Genomic DNA, 17,834 nt, shown 5'->3' on the forward strand with positions numbered 1-17,834 from the left:
GATGAGTGCATGTCAGCTAAGCATGAAGTTGTTTGGCATCTTTCAAATTTCACAATGACAAGGAAGATGACAGCAACCAAAAAAAAAAAGGAAAAAAAAGTGCAGCACTATGGACGTGGTGCTTTTAAGGGTCAGCTAGGACATATTTAGCATTCATGGCCCTCCATCAGCAGCCCAACATCAATTTTACATGTCGCTCATTTTGTAACAATAAAAGTTGGCGAAGTGGATAGCAGAAAACCTTTTATGGAAAAGAGCGTGGATCGTGACAGCAAGTGACAGCGACGCAAATGCGCTTGACTTGACATTTTTGCTTTGCCTCAAAGTGACAAGTAAACACCTTAAATTGGTAATGCAAGATGCATAATGCATCAGCCGTGTTTTGACATCCATCATTTAGTGCTGACTATAGCAAAAATGCCACCAACCAGGAAGTATACAATACATTCAGGTCACCGTTTTATCACCGTGTGCGACAAGACACTCAATGAGACACTTAGGTTACAAAAGAGAAAAGACCCACATAGCCGACCGGCCGTGCGGCACCGCTAATCATAAATCTTGTTAGTCTAATTATCGCACTTGGATTGACATTCTAAGTCATCATGTTGACTTTTGTCCGTGAAGGACAAAAGGATGATGTTATCACTTTTCTGGAGTCAACTTTTATTCTCTCTTTCCCATCGGTTTGAAGACTATGCAGCGAGTCATTGCCAGTGAGAGAAAAAGACAACAGCCTGACGCTGCTGCTGCTGCTGCTGCTGCTGCTGCTGCTTTTAAAAGCTGTTACAACCCTCTTCGACATTTGAGATGGTGAAGATTACTTCTATCTTGTGCAGTATCTGTCATAGAAAATATCATACGCCATGCATTGCCACTGCCACTAAAGTTGCATGAAGGCAACAAGACACCTTTGAAACTGAATCTGGCAAAGAGGCAACAATTGAATGCATTTGCACAGCAAATGGATCATTAGACGTCATCAGTGACCATACAAAATACTTCACCATTTCGTTGCAACTTGAGATAAAAGTGGGTGTGTTTGTCAGGAAGGACACCCGATGTAAAAAAAACAAAAAAAAATCCAGAAGTCACTTCTTCACCACGAGTAGTTATGTTGAATGTCTAAATGTGTTGCTGCACCTTTTTTGTTCAATATCATTTGCTCATAAGCATTGCCCACCATACAGTGTCAAATTCACTACTTGCAAGTTGAAGCAACAAATTGGCAGAATCCCAAATCATGTTTTTGTATCAACACACCACTGCACTGTTCTCAAAATGACACATCATTCCGAAATTGGAGAATTGTGTGCCAGAGATGTCTAAAACTTGCTTTCAACACCAAAAGTTAGAGGATTGAGTCTCTGGTGTGAAACCTCACACTCCTGCAATGTTGCTTTTCAACCGTCTGTATGAAATGGACCGATGACAAAAAAACTATTGTGAAGGGCGACTTCGTACCCCTTCATTGAGTGAAAAATAGCACACACACACACAAAATAAACAGAAATTCCAGCTTCACCGTATCCACCTGCCTAGCTGTCAATGAAGTGATTGTGTTTTTAACACACAACATCTCCTCGAGGCTAGTGCTGCCTTCAAGTGTTCGGCAGGATGTTGCAACAGTCAAGCGAGATCTGGGTTAGGTAGCCCCCACCCCTCACCGCTGTAGCCCCCCGGGCACAGCGATGCTCTGCGGTTGACTACAGGCTACAGCCGCCGTGAGAAGCTCTCCCCCAGGAAAGCGCTTGTTTACTTATTCATTTGCGCCTTCTTGTTTTCAATTCCGCAGACGCTACGTGGATTGGGAGCGTCGCTGGGAGGAAGGAACCCCCCAAAGCGTTACTATGATCCAACACAAGTGTCTGGCTATGTGTGTATTTCCTGAAGTATGCATGAGTGCACTGCGGTAGTGTTCTCTAAAGTGAAGTATTTTTCACCGAAATGAGTGTTTGATATAAGACCCAATTATTGATAACAATGGGTGCCATCCATCGACCCTGGGAGAAGACACAGGCAAGTGGGTTCTCCATATCGGGGTGGCTTCCTGCGAATAGCGCTCCCCAGAGCGGGTCGCCTCACTGATTTACCTCTTCTTATTGTTAGCCAGCCGCACGGCCATTGACAGCGCATCAGTCACTCAAGGCTGCAGGAATAACAGCATCGGCATTCTCCTAAAACATGTGCAAGTGCTCGGCACTAAAACCCTTCCGCTTTGATTTGTACTTACAACAGTAGCACTAAATAGTCTGCAGCTTGAGCCACGTCGTCTTTCAAGCTAATCATAAAGTGTGGATTACGCGCACGTGGATGGCTTTGACCGCGCTGGCGGCCGCGCCATCCATTCGGGAAGTCGTCGCTGTTTGGTTGTGACTAATGAGCGGCAGCTGAGTCGCGCCGCCCGGTGATTTGTACTCGCCGCTTAATGTTGATGAGGCCTGATGGGAGGCCCAGATCGCGCGTTTGTCAGCCAACATCTACAATCTGTTCCAGACGAAGCGCCAGACATGGGAAACAACAACATTAAAAATGACACCAGCATGTTGGGATTAAAAAGTATTAGCGGGGAGCTTGTAATTACCAGCGAACAAGACTGGAATGATTAGACAGTGACGCGGCGTAAACACTCTTCAAAAGCCGCTGTACTGTTGGAATATAGAGCCCACTGAAAAAGCATTGTGCTTGCCAACTGCATTGTCGTGTCGCAATTTGACATCATCCCATCAGTTGCTTTACTTGACTGACCCACTAAAATGGGGAAGGCATCAAATGGACCTTTTACTCACAACTGATTGATGGATTGAGTGTTTCAACAGTGTGATTCTTAAAGCGGCTAAAAATATAGTCACGGTGACTGTCATCTTCCTATTCAAAAAAAAAATTCCTTGACTTCCCTTTTTTTCCACAACCTGTCCCCTTGAGGCAGAGGTATACCCAGAGTTTGAGAGGATGCTCCTTACCTTGGGAATTAGCCTGCAAGACCCCAATGCTGTCATCAAACTGCATAGACTTGATGTTGAGTGACGCCAAGATGCATTCTTTATCTTGCAGCGAGGCATCCTCGATATTGTTCTGATTGGCTGACAGTATGACGCACATGTCGCAGAGGTTGATGTTGACAGCCCTTAAATCGGCTCGACTTAATGGCGTACCCTTTGGGGTGAGGCGGGAACACACCAAGAAAGAGAGAGAGAGAGAAACAAATTGAAGACGTGAGCGAAGGCAGCGTTGTGCTGTGGAAAGCTAGCTAACACTTTTCACTTATTAACTTCATTTTGGAGGCATGGACTGAAGACTTCACTCAAACCAGACTAAACAAGCTACTGTTCCATCTGGGACAGTGGGGTACACTCACAGGCAAGATGGAGACCTTGGGGAAGTTGTGTAACGTCTCCCACTCTCGCCGCAGATAGTCCAGCGAGCCCACAAAAACGATGGGCTTGAGTTCATGATAATGAAAGTTGCTGGCTCTTAAAGGCATCACCAAGTTTCGCAGCCCCACTAAAGCGGACGTGACATCTCCAAATATACAGACCACCACATGGCCACTCAGTACCGTCATGGAGGCTTCGCTTCGAGTCTGCAAACACAAGAGGGACAGGGAGAGAGAACCCCGAAAAATAGAATGAGGGGAGGAATTGCCTGCTACATCTGCTGCGAATAGAAAAAGTGGAAGTTGAACATCAACTAATACATCCATCCATCCATCCATTTTCTGAACCGCTTAGTCCCCACGGGGGTCGCGGGCGTGCTGGAGCCTATCCCAGCCGTCATCGGGCAGTAGGCGGGGGACACCCTGAACCGGTTGCCAGCCAATCGCAGGGCACACAGAGACAAACAACCATTCTCACTCGCACTCACACCTAGGGACAATTTGGAGTGATCAATCGGCCTACCAAGCATGTTTTGGGGATGTGGGAGGAAACCGGAGTGCCCGGAGAAAACCCACGCGGTCTCGGGGAGAACATGCAAACTCCGCACAGGGAGGGCCGGAGGTGGAATCGAACCCGCACCCTCCTAACTGTGAGGCGGACGTGCTACCCAGTGCGCCACCGAGCCGCCCAACTAATACATGAAATGTCATATTCAGAGCAGCTGACTCAGAGTCAGTTGCTGATGAACGAACGCAGTTTAGAGACTTCAGGCAAGTTGGGTCAAAATGAGAAGGATCTTGAATAAAAAGCTGTAATACAAGAAGCTATTGTAAAGGGTAATGTCATGCAAGTCGGAGAGAAAATTGCTCTTGAATCTTTAGGCACCGTTAAAATAAGTATTATCAAATGGTTTTGAAGGAGAAAACAATTCAAAATCGTCAGCATCTATTTAACGGCATAAATATACATAGTACAAAGTCTATTCCAGAGGAGGTCCTTTTCTCTAGTGTGAAGCAAAACAGGCAAATGTCCAACAAATTCTATGTGCCCATTTTATCTTGGTTCCTATTAATAATGCAGTGTAGTTGGAGCCGGAATTAATTCTTGACTACAAGGTGAGGTAAGGTAAATCCTGGTAAAAAAAAAAAATCGTAATGAATGTCGTGGCGATACGGAGGACACAAATGATTAATGGGTGCACCGAAATGCTTGCAAACTGCCCAGTTGCAGAGACATCGCAGCAAAGGCATGCGTGGACCACTTAAACCTCTACGCAGAGATAAAAAGAAAACCGTAAACTCACCTTGGAGCAGAGAGGCAGAGAAAAAAAATGTCAATACATATTAGTATGTGATTAGACCACTTCACAAGTGTGTGTGTGGGGGGCCACTCCTTAGGATACTTACATTTAGTTTTTGTATATGTTGTGATTTGTTTTTCTTTTGATAGAATAAAGTCAAGAAAGCAGGTTTCACTCACCAGGATGACTTTTTCGATGTCTTTTGATGGGCACCAGTGAAACATCCCGGTGGAGTCATACCTCTTCACATTCATGTCCATGTTTTCCATTTGTTCATTAGCAGGTATTAGAAGAGGGTCGTGTCTACTGTAAAACAACAACTATAGAGTCAGCCACTACATTTGCATTATGCATTCAAACCTGACAAACACCAAAGAAATGTTTCTCATTGGAAATAATATAAATCGAATCAATCCGTTCCAGAGTCTGGAATCGAATCGTCCCAAAATATTGCTGGAATGAATGAACATTTCACACACTTTTACCTAATTGTACACGCTTGATGTGTGAAAGATGAGGGGAGAGGATGGAGACAGTTTTGTACTATTGAATTATTTATTGAGTTTTATCATCATGTTGTCTTTTGTATTAATCAAATGTTCTGTCGTTTTGACGACTAAGGTTTAAAAAGAGGGCAAGGTGTGAAGCCTGAATAAACATTGACACAAATGTCAGCATTTTCAAATAAAAGAATGTAAAAAGGGGAGGGGTTTGAGCCAAATTGGAAAACAATAGATGTGGTTGGGGAGCAAAAACTAAATAGTTGGCAAAGAAGGGCATGCAAAAACAAATAGTGCAATTTTACCTCCCTCATTTCCTATGCTGTTCACAACCCCTTGGGGGCACGCGTGCAAGGCGTCGGGGAATTGCTATGATACGCTGTGATGATGTGTGATCTATTAATCAGCGTTAGATTCTCCATTTCTTTTGTTGCCACTCTGCCTGGGCAACAGCTTTTCTCAGCGTAGACACGCAATTTCTGAGGGAATTGCAATTTCTACTTCTGCTCCTTGATGTCAAGTCATCAGGAAGCTCAAAGGCGCTCGCTCGCTCGCAGCGGCAGCCCGAAGAGCGGCAAGACTTGAACGTTACAGACTGACACGCCACGCAACACAGTGCCAATTACCAGCTTTTAGCCTCTTTTTCCAGCTCCTGACGCCACGCCGTGCAAACAGTAAAAGGTGCCAACAGGCTCCCACTTTAAATATTTCAAGCCTTTGCCCAATCACATTGCGCCTCCCCAACTGACGGCCATGAATGTTTCAGCAGCGTGTCACAAGCAAGCGGGCTAATCCACAGCAGTGGGGCGTTGAGTTTTATCCACTGTAACACTGACCATGAAAGGGTTCCTGTCAGTCCAACTTTAACGCCGCTCCTGCTCTTGCGTTTATTCTACAAGACGTCTTCTCGCAGTTGCTACAAAGGCAACGCAGACATTTTGATCCACAACACTGACTCGGGATATAGAGCAGAAACAAACAGCACAGTTCTTCGGCACAATAGCAATAATAGTAATTGTGTATTTTGATTGACTTTTTGAAATCAGGGTATTTAGATGTACATTTTAGCATAAGTTTAAATCTTGGAAGTCAGCCAAGGACCATTTAGTTTTTTATTTCTGAGGTTTTAACCTAGGTTGAATCTGCACGGTTTTCATTGCTCAAAATGTTTTTAATTGACAGCAAGCAACAGAAGTTTACACTTTTTTGCATGAGTATCGTGCTACTCGAATAAGATACGGTTTTACTATTCATTATGGATATATGTGTGCGTCTGCTCTGCATTGTAAGGTAAATCAATAATAATAGAGAATGAAAATCTCCCAAATACAGTTCATATCTAATGTATTTTTCTGGTTGAAGTCATTCAATATTCATCTAATATATTGAACTCGAGGGGGATGTGAAAACAGATACATTTGAAAAATATAGGGGGGAAACAGCTCTGGAATTTGACATATATCGTTTTCAAATCATCACTCTGTCTATCCTCCATCAGAGCTGTCATTCACTGACAAGGCTTTGATGGCGATGCTTTCTTCACTCTACATTTGGGTTGCAGGAAAAAAAAGAATGGGGGAAAGCTGTCAATTAGCCACCCACCTTTCTGCTTCCCTCTATCAGTTAGCGCCGATGATAATAACACTGAGAGCATTTAGTGTTTTTACACTCAGCCTGAATCTTTCATTGGGAGCCCCGCGTTGCGCCAATCAACCTCCGCCGCGCCGGCGCCGTCACTTCAATCTGCTCGGCATCGCTCGCCTCCTCACCGGCGCTGACTGGCGCATGGCTGCACCTCCCTCCCTCCCTTCGCTCGCTCTCTTCCTGCGTGTCAAGACAGCTATCTTTCACCCGGCTGTCAGCGACGTGACTGGCAGGCTGTCACTGATGCCACACACCTCCTCATCCAACCCCCCTCCCCCCTCTCTGCCTTCTCCCTGCCTCAGCTTGAACCTTCCGCCAAGCTCAGGCAGAGCAGACGGCAGTGCCACGCCCAGGGGATAGCGCATCCAGATGACACTGTTTTTGCCATTTTGGAAGTGCGGCGTCACTGGCGGGCCCGTCACAAAGCTTGGCGAAGACGGCGTTAACGCGGCGCTGACAATGCACACCTCGTTAGCGAGGTGAGACACGGGAAATAAAGAACAGCGACGTGGCCGGGTCAACTCAAATGATGAAGTTATATTTTTAGATACGATAGAAGAGATGTATTTCTACACTGCTACTTTAAATTGAAATGGGTGACAAAGAAAATGAAATTCTGGCCTACTCCAATTCTATTTTTGTTTCTTTCATCCAGATTATATCTACATTGATTCAGGTCAGAAGAACAGAATTTTACAAATACATCTTCAGACGGGCCATAAAATAGACACGATGCATATAATTCCCTATCTTCCTCACGCTGACGCCAGTGCAGAAAATACAATCTATTCACTTTCAAATGACAGTGGAAGGCCAGAGTTGCACATCTAATCGACCGTCAGAATAACACGGATCTAAATTACCATTGTCTGGGAATAAAGGAGTCTAAATTGTAGTTTTTGTCCTAAACTATAAATCTTTTGGAAAATAATCTATTGTGATTGTTTTGCCATCGCTGGTCAATGCGGAATTTGACGAAAGAAGAATTTATATAGGACAAGTGTTTGCTTTACAGTACATCCCTCCTCAGTGCCCCCCCAACCCTCCATTCTTCAGCATGTATTTCAAACACTTGAGTTATTCCAGCGAAACACTCGGCAGTCGCAAACTGGGGATGGTTTGGCTGCTCCCCCAATGCCTCCCTGGCAGACTCCGAAGGCGCTTTGAAAATTTTCCCCATCATGCAAACTGACAAAGGCGTGCTTTTCAAAAGCCCACAGCCAATCTGTTGATCATTATTTATTTACAAAGGCCTTCGGGCGGCGAGTCCTGTAAAAACCATGCTCGCTCGCTACGTATGCTGGCTCTCTTGCTGCATCCCACCACCACTCCTCCTCTTTCCTTGCTTGTAGAGTAAAGCATCCCTAAGGCTACCTCAAACAATCACTTTTCATTGTGCATAAAACCCACCTCGTAAAGCATAACTGTTTAATATAAATGCTGTTATATGTTGACAGGGGCAGCTGTGGGAAAGGGGGATGGCTGCCTGGGCTGTGATGGGTAATTTGATGTTGTGCTGTGGGCTAAGTCTCGGAGAAAACATCTACACCTATAACAGAGGACCTGTCATGGCGGTACCCGAGAGCTTTCAGAACACCGAAGCATCCCTAAAGCGGAGAAAACTTTAACGCTGCTTTGAAGCCGCTTCCAAACTGAGAAAGTAACTTGCGCAAAATGATTATCGCTGCAAGATCAAAGCTAAGAGGCAGATCATATATTACGTGGCAAAAGGGGACCGTCTTTAATGCCAGAGAGGAAGAGAGAGGAAAGGCTTTCGTGCGGGAAATTTAGGCAAACTAAAGTAACTTTGCTGGAAAGCTGCCAGGCTAAACTTGCTTTTCTAGTGCACAGGGCATCGCAAACGATAGTCTGACTGAAGGCTACCACTCTTGTGCTTGCCTAATGGTTTTGGCAAGCTTATTAAGTGCTTGTTTAATGGAGAACTGAGGGGGAGGCCCACAAGTGCACGAGATTAAAAAAACATATAGATTTGCCAGAGCAGTGGGAGGGATGCTGCCTCAGGGAGGAACACAACAAAACAACTTGCTCCTAACTAAAATATAGGGAAAATAAAGTGTTGGCAATTATTCGTAGTTTTAAGCAGTGTGTAACTTTCACAAAACGTGTCATATTGTGGTACCTTACCCAAGCAGTGCCTCATGAAGAAATGGTTTTAAATTATATTTGGATTTTTTTTTTTTACGGATTCGGCAAGTGTCCCGAAAGGTGACGATCTATCGCGCTTGTAGCATGCATTATGATAAGCATCAACCAAAAAAATAGTTTGAGTTTGACTGACAACTAAAGTGTGTGAAACGTATTCTAATGTTATGCTTTATTTTGAAAGGTTGATTTTACACAGGATTGGGTCTCATTGGATTGTACAGAGCGCATTTGATAGTTTTACTTTTTAAATACTGACAAGTTGTCTCGAACCGCACGGCTCTCGCCTCGCATTCATTAAGACCCAGTCGGCATAGCTACGAATGTTCCTGTCCTGTTAGATCTCCGCCACGGCGGCCTCTCTGTTTTTCCGCGCTGTCATGAGGCTAACCCCCTGCCTTGTAGCATGAATACCTTGGCCCCTTTTATCTTTCAAAATCAATTAAGAGCAATTTAATAGCACGGGACAGGATAAAAGGAAGGTAATATTTGAATTCATATTTGATTGTGGCAATGCAGCTCGCATATGGCCGTTAAGTAGCAGAAAGACTACTCACAGGGGTTCCCACAATAGAGAGGTAGCCTCGGGGCAAAGTAACTATGCAGGTCTTTCTGATTGGCCGCCGGTGTCATTAGTGTCAGCAATGTTTAAGGACTACATGTGGACCTGACCGGAGGAGGTGACAGCTGGGACTTTAAAGGCAGCCGAGGGGGGCTCGTGCATTTCAAACGACTCCTTGCTGACTTTTTTTTTTGACTGGTGACAGAAACATTATTTCAGCTCTGTCATTAACAGCTGACAGCGTGCCAACCTAAACAGCTTCAGCCTATCAGGGCGCATTTTTCCGTGCGCCCCCTCCCGCCTGCCATCCAAACGCCCACCATCAGCAGCAGCAGCAGCAGCAGCAGCAGCAGCAGCAGCATCACCTCTGAAGTGTCTGCTGTCTTTCCATCCATCCCTCTCTCTCTCCCTCCCCCTGCATCTGTCTTCTTCCCCATTTGAAGACGGCGAGGCCAACGCAAGCGTCTCTTACCTCATCATTTTGGGAGAGCAGTTGGGCGAGTTCCGCATCCCTCCGTTGCGCTGCTTTTTTTTGGGCGACAGCGTTGACGGATGCTCGTCTTCGACTGCAAACACACGCGCGCAGTGTCAGAACAGAGACAGAGACGGATGGGGAAGTGAGCTGGACCTGACATGAAACTAAACAAATAAACTGTCAACACTCAATCATAGCAAACACAACAAAAGTGAACAGAAAGAAAAGGGTAAATTAATAACTCGAAGAAAAACCAAGATCGATTATTAGTAACGGGGGAATCTTTAAGGCAGGAGACAACCCCGGAGAAAAACCAATTGATGACCTGAAAATGACCACAGGACGTAAGGGCCTTATGTTTTTGTTTGCATTAGGTGCACCTGGCTTTTTTGGACCTCTAGCAGTCTGCATCAGAGTGACCATGCCTACCTACACCATTAACTGCCATGGGATTGGCATTGTCAGTGGGTCGTGGGCAAAAGCAATGACAATGAGATAAAGTAAAAGGAGGTTATGGCGATGGATCTTATGGTGGCTCGTTTTGGGGGGCTAAAAAGCCTATCGGGCCCATTATTCCGGTTCTAGCGCAGAAAATGGCTCTTCTACTGGTCTACCTCCATGCCAAGAGAACACTCCACACACATTATGAAGGACACGCTAACAGGGGGATGAATTAGTGGGCTAGACATGTCAGAAGCGGCTAGTAAGGACAAATAACCCTCCAGCAGACGAAGGTCAAGACTAGCTTGGGAATTAATGATGCGTGTAAGATTAAATATTCAATTTTGGGGGGTTGACACTTTGGTCGTAAGCACTTTGCAAGAGTTTCCCAGACTGAAAGGACAAGGAAGAGCAACCAAAGTGAGGTCAGGCCCGGCCGGCCGGTGCTAGTCTGATCTTCACCACTGTCTGCGTTTAAGAGCTTCCACCAGACACCCTTCTGGCTGCACCACTGCACACTTGGATTAGTCCTTGGGTTAGAAATCAATAACAGCATGTGATCTTAGCACGAATCAGAGGACACAAAGAAAGCAGCGGCGTAAAAGTTGTTTACCCTTACTTGCTTTGTGTCATCCGTTGCTGCTAATTTCACAACAACTTTTCATTTGTTAACCATCAAGGTCGTGTCATTATTTAAAACGGACCACACAAAATGATATCAGCCGAGAGAACATACTAAGGATGGGCAGGGTAAACAACAATAGACCCGTCGCAATGGATTTTCTAGCAGGGGGCGCGGTTAATTCAGACCCAAGCAATTTGCTGCCTAAACGAGGTGAAACAAATGGTAAACGGGAAGACCAAAAGAGTTTGTCTTGGACTATTCTGAAATGGGAACCTACAACCCAAAGTGAAAAGAGTGGCTAAGTGAGCATCTTACTATATTAGCATCCCCTCTAGCCAGTGATCACAAAACGAAGCTTCAAATTTGCTTCATGAACCAGTTGTATTTCTGGCTCCTCGAGATGGCACTCAACATTGGATGAACGTTCACCGACTTGCCATTTCTTAAAGCTCTTTATTTAAAAACCAACAGTGCCATCTGGAGGAGTCAAAAAAATACAAACGTGTTCATGAATCCAATTTGAAGCTTCATTTTCTCATCATGTTTGAATATATATGAAAAGAAAATTCCCAAACATTCAGGAATAGTTCTTGGACTGCCCATCCCTAGTACGACATAGCAAGTCAAAGAAGGTAACACCAAATGTAGTATCTGAGTCTCCAAGCTACAGGCTACTCACAACCCCTCAGCCTGATGGCTGCTACAACCGTGCAAAGAAGACAAGAGTCGCAGCCCCGGCGGAGTGAAGCATCATGCAGCAAACAGCACAGGCAGGCTACCGACTGATGCATCCCGCTAAGGGGGCAACCTACAGTGGCTACTGTGACTGTGCAGCATGGCATTACTGGGGTGGTAGCGGTATTTCACCGGCAGACTGCGGGCCCGGTTCAGCCGACTCTCCGCCAAGGATCTGGCGTCTTCTGGCACCGAGATACTGAGGCGCAGTTTGGTATGGCGAGCCGCAGGCGTGGGAAGCAGACTTCCTTTACGGTTATTAACAAGGGGGATGTTGATGGCGCCTGGCTTAACCGAGGCGTTCTGGTTGCTTTGCAGGGCGTTGGGCGAGAAAGTGTTTGAGGTGATGGCGGTGGAAGGGCAGCCGCTGGTTTTAACGGATCGTTTTTGAAAAGACGGTCTAACGTCATCCGTTACTGTCAAACAATGAAGAATACAAAGTGTAAGAAAAGCTTTAGGAATTCTTTTAGTAGATAAGCAATTATAAATCAACACATTGACATTATTTAGTCATATAATCACATGGTTTTATCTGGGATTTCAGAGAAAAGTCAACGAGTAGGAAATGAAAACGACAATATCCGACAAGGCTCATGTTGTGCAAAAGAATAAAGAATAGCTTAGCTGACGTACAGGGCATTTATTTCCGTTTTTAAAAGCTAAAATAAGCCGGCACGATCATTTCTTTGTTATCAAACTTTTCTTATTGTCTTGTCATCTGCCCGCACGTGACCATTTTTGTGACAAACGTGAATTAATTACAAGGCTGGAACAAAGCACGGGAGAAAGGCAGCCAGTCATATGACGTTAGATGTTTTGTCACGTCAACATACACAACGTGAACTCATAATTTATGATAGCGCTCATTTAAAAGCATCCGACATGGGGAAGGGACCACTTTGGATTAAAATTGCGCGGCTTCAGCCGTCCCGTGTGTCTCGAGGCATCCTGTTTACTTTAATATGACAATAAATTGTCACATACTCAACACACAAAATGCACTAACGGGGTCGAGGCGCTCGGCAGGGAGACGAGTCAAATCTGTGCTTGTAAAGTCGGCCGGCAGAGGCCTTTTCCTGCCTTGGGTGGGAGGGTGGCCGGTTGGTCCTTTTGGAGGACAGAGCATGCTTGGGTGGCCCCGGGCGATAAACAGACGTTTATCCCAGCAGTCAGCTGCCTCCTTGATTTACAGGGCGCCACCGATAGCTCCTGGATTCATCTGGCCCTTGTCAAACATGTAGAGCATTAGAGCACGCTCAGCCGCCTTGGCAGCTCCACTGTGCTTTCTGAACAAGCCAGACGGCAACTGTCCCTTCCTGAAATGCTAATCACATGACGCTACCGCGCCGCGTGCAAATGGATGAAGAACAACGGAAAATGTTGACTTTAGCATGTGAGGGAAGCTGGCTTTTGTTTTTTGCCATTGCCTGCGCCGGCAAACGTTTTTCGTCTTCATTGCACAAGAAACGGTATTTCAACCCCGGCTTTTTGCTACAGTTGAATACAAAAATAAATCACATTGATATTATGATTACGGCAGATGATTAAAGGAGTGTAAACAAACACCTTAGATTGCTATATATTTCTACACAAAAGAACAAAAGGTCAAATTAAATTATACATGGACTTATATAGCATGTGATACTTTATAGTTTTATTCTTAACCAGAAGTGACAATTATTTACCTAAATTGCAATCAGCTTTGAATCGAACACCAGTCTCTTTTTGGCTTCCACTGTTCCCTGGTGTTGTAGCGCCATCTGCTGCTAGATGCAGCACAATACAAAAGAACAATGGTTCATGGAACGCCAAGTTGTTATAATTATTATTATTATTATTGAACACAAAGCCATTTCTTATACAAAGCTTTACAATCTACTGTCAATATAGAAAAATAACATTATTTCTGGTTGCATTAGATATTAACAGTGTTTTCAAAGTTATACTGATGGCAACACTGTTTGAACAAAAATTTGCTCTTAAAATAACAATACGAAAGGGTTACATGCTAAGGGAACATTAGACAGGGAGGAAACTGTCAGTACTAATCGTGTTACATTTAAAAGGGCCTATAGATCCGAACGGGGAAGGACAGAGAAACACACTTACGTGATCTGACATATCCGTTATACTTATATTTGGCTGAGGAGAATGCAAAGACAAGTGGCAGGTCACACGGGGGGAGAAAGGATGCCGTGAAGCACACAGTAGGAAATAAGAGACATCAACGTAAGAATGGGGCATGGAAATGAAGTGAAAGACATCAATGCATACATCAGACTAATCGAAATGAATGCGGAATGGAAGTAAATGACACAATGAAGATGATTTGTGGAATGCGCTTCATAAAAGGGAAATGAAATGATTTGTCCATTGTCAGGATGTGCTGTGCTTCATCTACAATGAAATCTAAAGAGCTAACATTTGAAAACGAACCACGATTGATGTGAACAATTAGAAAACATTTGAATATGATAAATGCTCGATGAAATCTGGAGAACAATGCAAGACAGTGAACAAATCTATCTGAACAATGATATGTTTTAGAGATGGGCATTTAATGAAATCCCAATCAGAAAATCCAATTTTTTTCAAATATTATCTTCGATGAAAAAATAAAAAAATAGCATTTCAATAAGGGAAAAGTTTTGGCCAAATAATTGATGATGATGCCCATCCCTAATATATTAAAAAGAAGTGTTTTTCCTTTACACTGACACCTTTCTGGAACTGTTGAATGCACATAAAATTGGGGCCATTAATCTGCTTTCTGGGTTAGTATTAGCGCCAGGACGACAGCTACGGAAATGCCGTAATGCGAGCGAATCCTCCAAGTTGTCGTTATCTGACTTGTCTAAATGTGTATACTGCCAGCAATGTTAAACTTTGCTGAGTTTTGCGTAAAAATCAAATCTGAGTTTGTCACACTTCTGATGTTTGTGTTTAGCAGCGTAATTATCCACTTCCATTATATCATACGCGAGCGACCCTGACTCAGGAGACACGGAATGAACATAGTGGACACTTAACTCAACTGGGCAGCGCTGACACTCTCGACTCAGGGTCTTTTCCATCACTAAAGGTCACAATGAGCGCCTAAGGCTGGCCTCTGACACAGATCCTCATACAACAACCCACAGTGGCCCTGGCATCTGTCCGTAGCGATTTGCCCGCGCCACCAAAGCGGCGGACTAACCGGCTAGCATCTCGGGAAAGAGGGTAGAGCTGGGGGGGGGTGTTGTTTCCTCGTCTGCCTGGTGGACAGCAGCTGTCAGGGCAAGTTTAGTGACGGACCAGCAGGGCCGGGAAAATGAAAACATAATTTCGGTGTCGGGAGAGATAAGGTCTCCAGCAATCAGATGCAGATGCACGAGGAGAGGCAAGACGCATGCTGGTACGCACCGATGGAAGGTCACGGAAAAGCCTTGGATATAGAGCCAAATAGCACAAGACCGCACCCCTTGCTCCTCATGCAAACCTTTTATGATATCATCTTTTGTATCTCAACACTTGGTGGTCAGGACATAAAACAGGACCTGAGACTGCTATGAGAATTGAGTACATCATTTTGGCAACCTTTGGGCATTGCAATCAGGTATTCAGTAATTTTTTTTCTGTTTTTGTAAACATGTTACACTGCTTGTAAAAAAATTCTCTTTGTAACTTTGGTATCATTTTGTCTTGCATACAAAAGAGGCAGCTCCGATGTCTGAAAATGATTTAGCATATCTGTTTTCATTCGCTTCAGCTGCCCACTCAATCAGTACATGGGAAACTATGAGTGGTGAAGCACAATCTAATATCGGCTAATATAACCCAAATCAGTGGCAGCCACCAACAATCACAGGATTCCATAGCAACTTAGCTCGACAAATTCACCTAAATAGTGCAAGCGGTAAAAGTTTTCCGACCAAAGAAAATCTAGTCCAGATGCACAAGAAGGCATGAAGTCATCACGTATAAAGATGTCTTATCTGGTCGCAGAATGAAGAACAGGAAATGGCAAGAGGAAATCCAGTAATCCTCAACTTGACAAGCACTCTTTCGCTAAAACTCACTTTGTTCATACAGATGGGGGATCCAAGGAAGGGTAGGCTTTCCTGAAATCCTACAAGGAGCTCGAGGGAGAAGTGAGATCAGTAACCATGTAATGGCCAGTAATTGGTACCCAGGGATACCAGCGCAGTGCCGAAGTACACGGGGCCAAACTAAACTCATCATGGCACGTTTGACATTAATCTAGGCTGAGTCGGCCGACGTCGGCAGAATGCTGAAGAGGAAATCAGATCTGCACGTCGGAGGCCCGGGCTTTGATAGCCAGGCCTACCGCTGCCATGTCTAATCGACAGACAATTTAGTCGTTCCGACCCTCTCAAGAGCAAACGGCAGAGAGGCGATTTGCCCACTCGGTGCCATCACAATATCCCTATCAAGCCAACATCTTGTTTTGGTTTTTCATTTCGGGTTTTCTGCTGGTGTTCTCTTTGAGAAGATAATATTGTTAAACACGGAGATAGACAGTGTGAACCAACTCTGATCTGTGAGATCAGCGATATTATAAGATAACTTAGGGCCGATGGTCTTATTTTATTGTCCTAAATCTTTCATTTGAAGTAGGCCAACAAAAACATGAAAGAAAGACAGTGCTAACTGTAACAAAAATACAAACTTAAAAAAAAGTGAACTCAGGGTTTGCTACACTAAATGTACATTGCATAATAACAACAAACCATTACATTGCAGAATAGACCTGTACAATGAAACATGATGTCCATTCTTCCCGGACACACATCTTACCTTAAATTGTCAACAATCATCAAAAACACAACAGTCAATCTCCAGAAGTGATTTTTTTTATCACAGAACTGCATGACGAAATGCAGCATGCGATAGCTAGCTGGCCATCTACAGTATTGTACAATACAGCACCACCACAGAGCCACAACACTACACACCCATCAAAAAGACACGATACACTGAGTGAAACTAAATGAGCATGAGAAATAAATGAAGACGGTGAGAAAAACCCAATCAAAGTACAGAAGTGCTAGCTAGCAACATATAATTAAGGATAGATAGATAAGCCAGTTGGAAATTGATGGAAAGAGAGCAAAAACTAGTGATTGCAATCAGCTATCTATAGACAACTGAGACACATATCCACACACCTAAACACAAATCTTTTTAACTTAGATAGACAGATAGATAGATAGATAGATAGATAGATAGATAGATAGATAGATAGATAGATAGATAGATAGATAGATAGATAGATAGATAGATAGATAGATAGATAGATAGATAGATAGATAGATAGATAGATAGATAGATAGATAGATAGATAGATAGATAGATAGATAGATAGATAGATAGATAGATACACCATTAAGAGTGCCTTGAAAGGCGCCTGATAAATAAAATGTATTCTTATTATTATTAGCCTGAAAAACAGCGATCGACACTTACAAAAGAAACTAAAAGTGAATTATGCCACAAATCCACATCTACACAAAGTAATGGGACCACAAGTGCACGTGGACAACGTCACCGCTACACGTGTACACACGTTACGGTAGCTGTAGCGCATGGTAACGACACACACGGAAGCACAGGTCACAGACGACACGTAACAGCATGTGTTGGGCGGTGTCACTTACAGGCACGTAACGTGGTTGCGCAATCATGAACAGACACAGAGGAAAGTGGGTAGGCCCTCTGAAGGGTGTCCATGTTACTATGTACACTGCCTGACATGCAAGAGCAGTCTCGCTCTGAACGGCCGCAATCAAAACAACATGCCAGTTTCATTCGCTTGTAGACGGACATCTTGGCTACAGTCACGTGTCAGGATGAGAGGAGAGGAGAAGCAGCAGGTTAATGGCAAGAGGAGAAACTATTCATCCAGGGAGGAAGTCGGAAGGTCACTTCATCAGAATGTGCAGGCCTTAGCAGACTTGAACCCCCGTCCGTGAAACAAACATGCCCAATTTAGTCAAGTTCACACGAGATTTA

At 44.2% G+C, this 17,834-nt stretch overlaps 1 protein-coding gene across 34 annotated transcripts in view; it reads right to left on the reverse strand.

Annotated features, from left to right (window-relative positions):
* Window positions 1-17,834, reverse strand: part of kcnma1a (potassium large conductance calcium-activated channel, subfamily M, alpha member 1a) — a 98,989-nt gene that overhangs the window by 9,554 nt on the left and 71,601 nt on the right. For 12 of the 34 annotated variants that reach the window (XM_049736980.2, XM_049736982.2, XM_049736993.2 and 9 more), the window contains 4 exons: window positions 10,019-10,112; window positions 4,857-4,983; window positions 3,359-3,583; window positions 2,964-3,156 (listed from right to left, as the gene is read on the reverse strand). In XM_049736980.2, the coding sequence (XP_049592937.1) occupies window positions 2,964-3,156; window positions 3,359-3,583; window positions 4,857-4,983; window positions 10,019-10,112 (639 nt within the window). Of the gene's footprint in view, window positions 1-2,963; window positions 3,157-3,358; window positions 3,584-4,856; window positions 4,984-10,018; window positions 10,113-11,899; window positions 12,239-13,507; window positions 13,589-13,931; window positions 13,965-17,479; window positions 17,654-17,834 lie in introns of all 34 variants that reach the window. The other 22 variants (XM_049736961.2, XM_049736965.2, XM_049736967.2 and 19 more) reach the window with 10 other exon arrangements.

The sequence above is a fragment of the Syngnathus scovelli genome, chromosome 12 (assembly GCF_024217435.2).
Source record: "Syngnathus scovelli strain Florida chromosome 12, RoL_Ssco_1.2, whole genome shotgun sequence".
Taxonomy (NCBI): domain Eukaryota; kingdom Metazoa; phylum Chordata; class Actinopteri; order Syngnathiformes; family Syngnathidae; genus Syngnathus; species Syngnathus scovelli.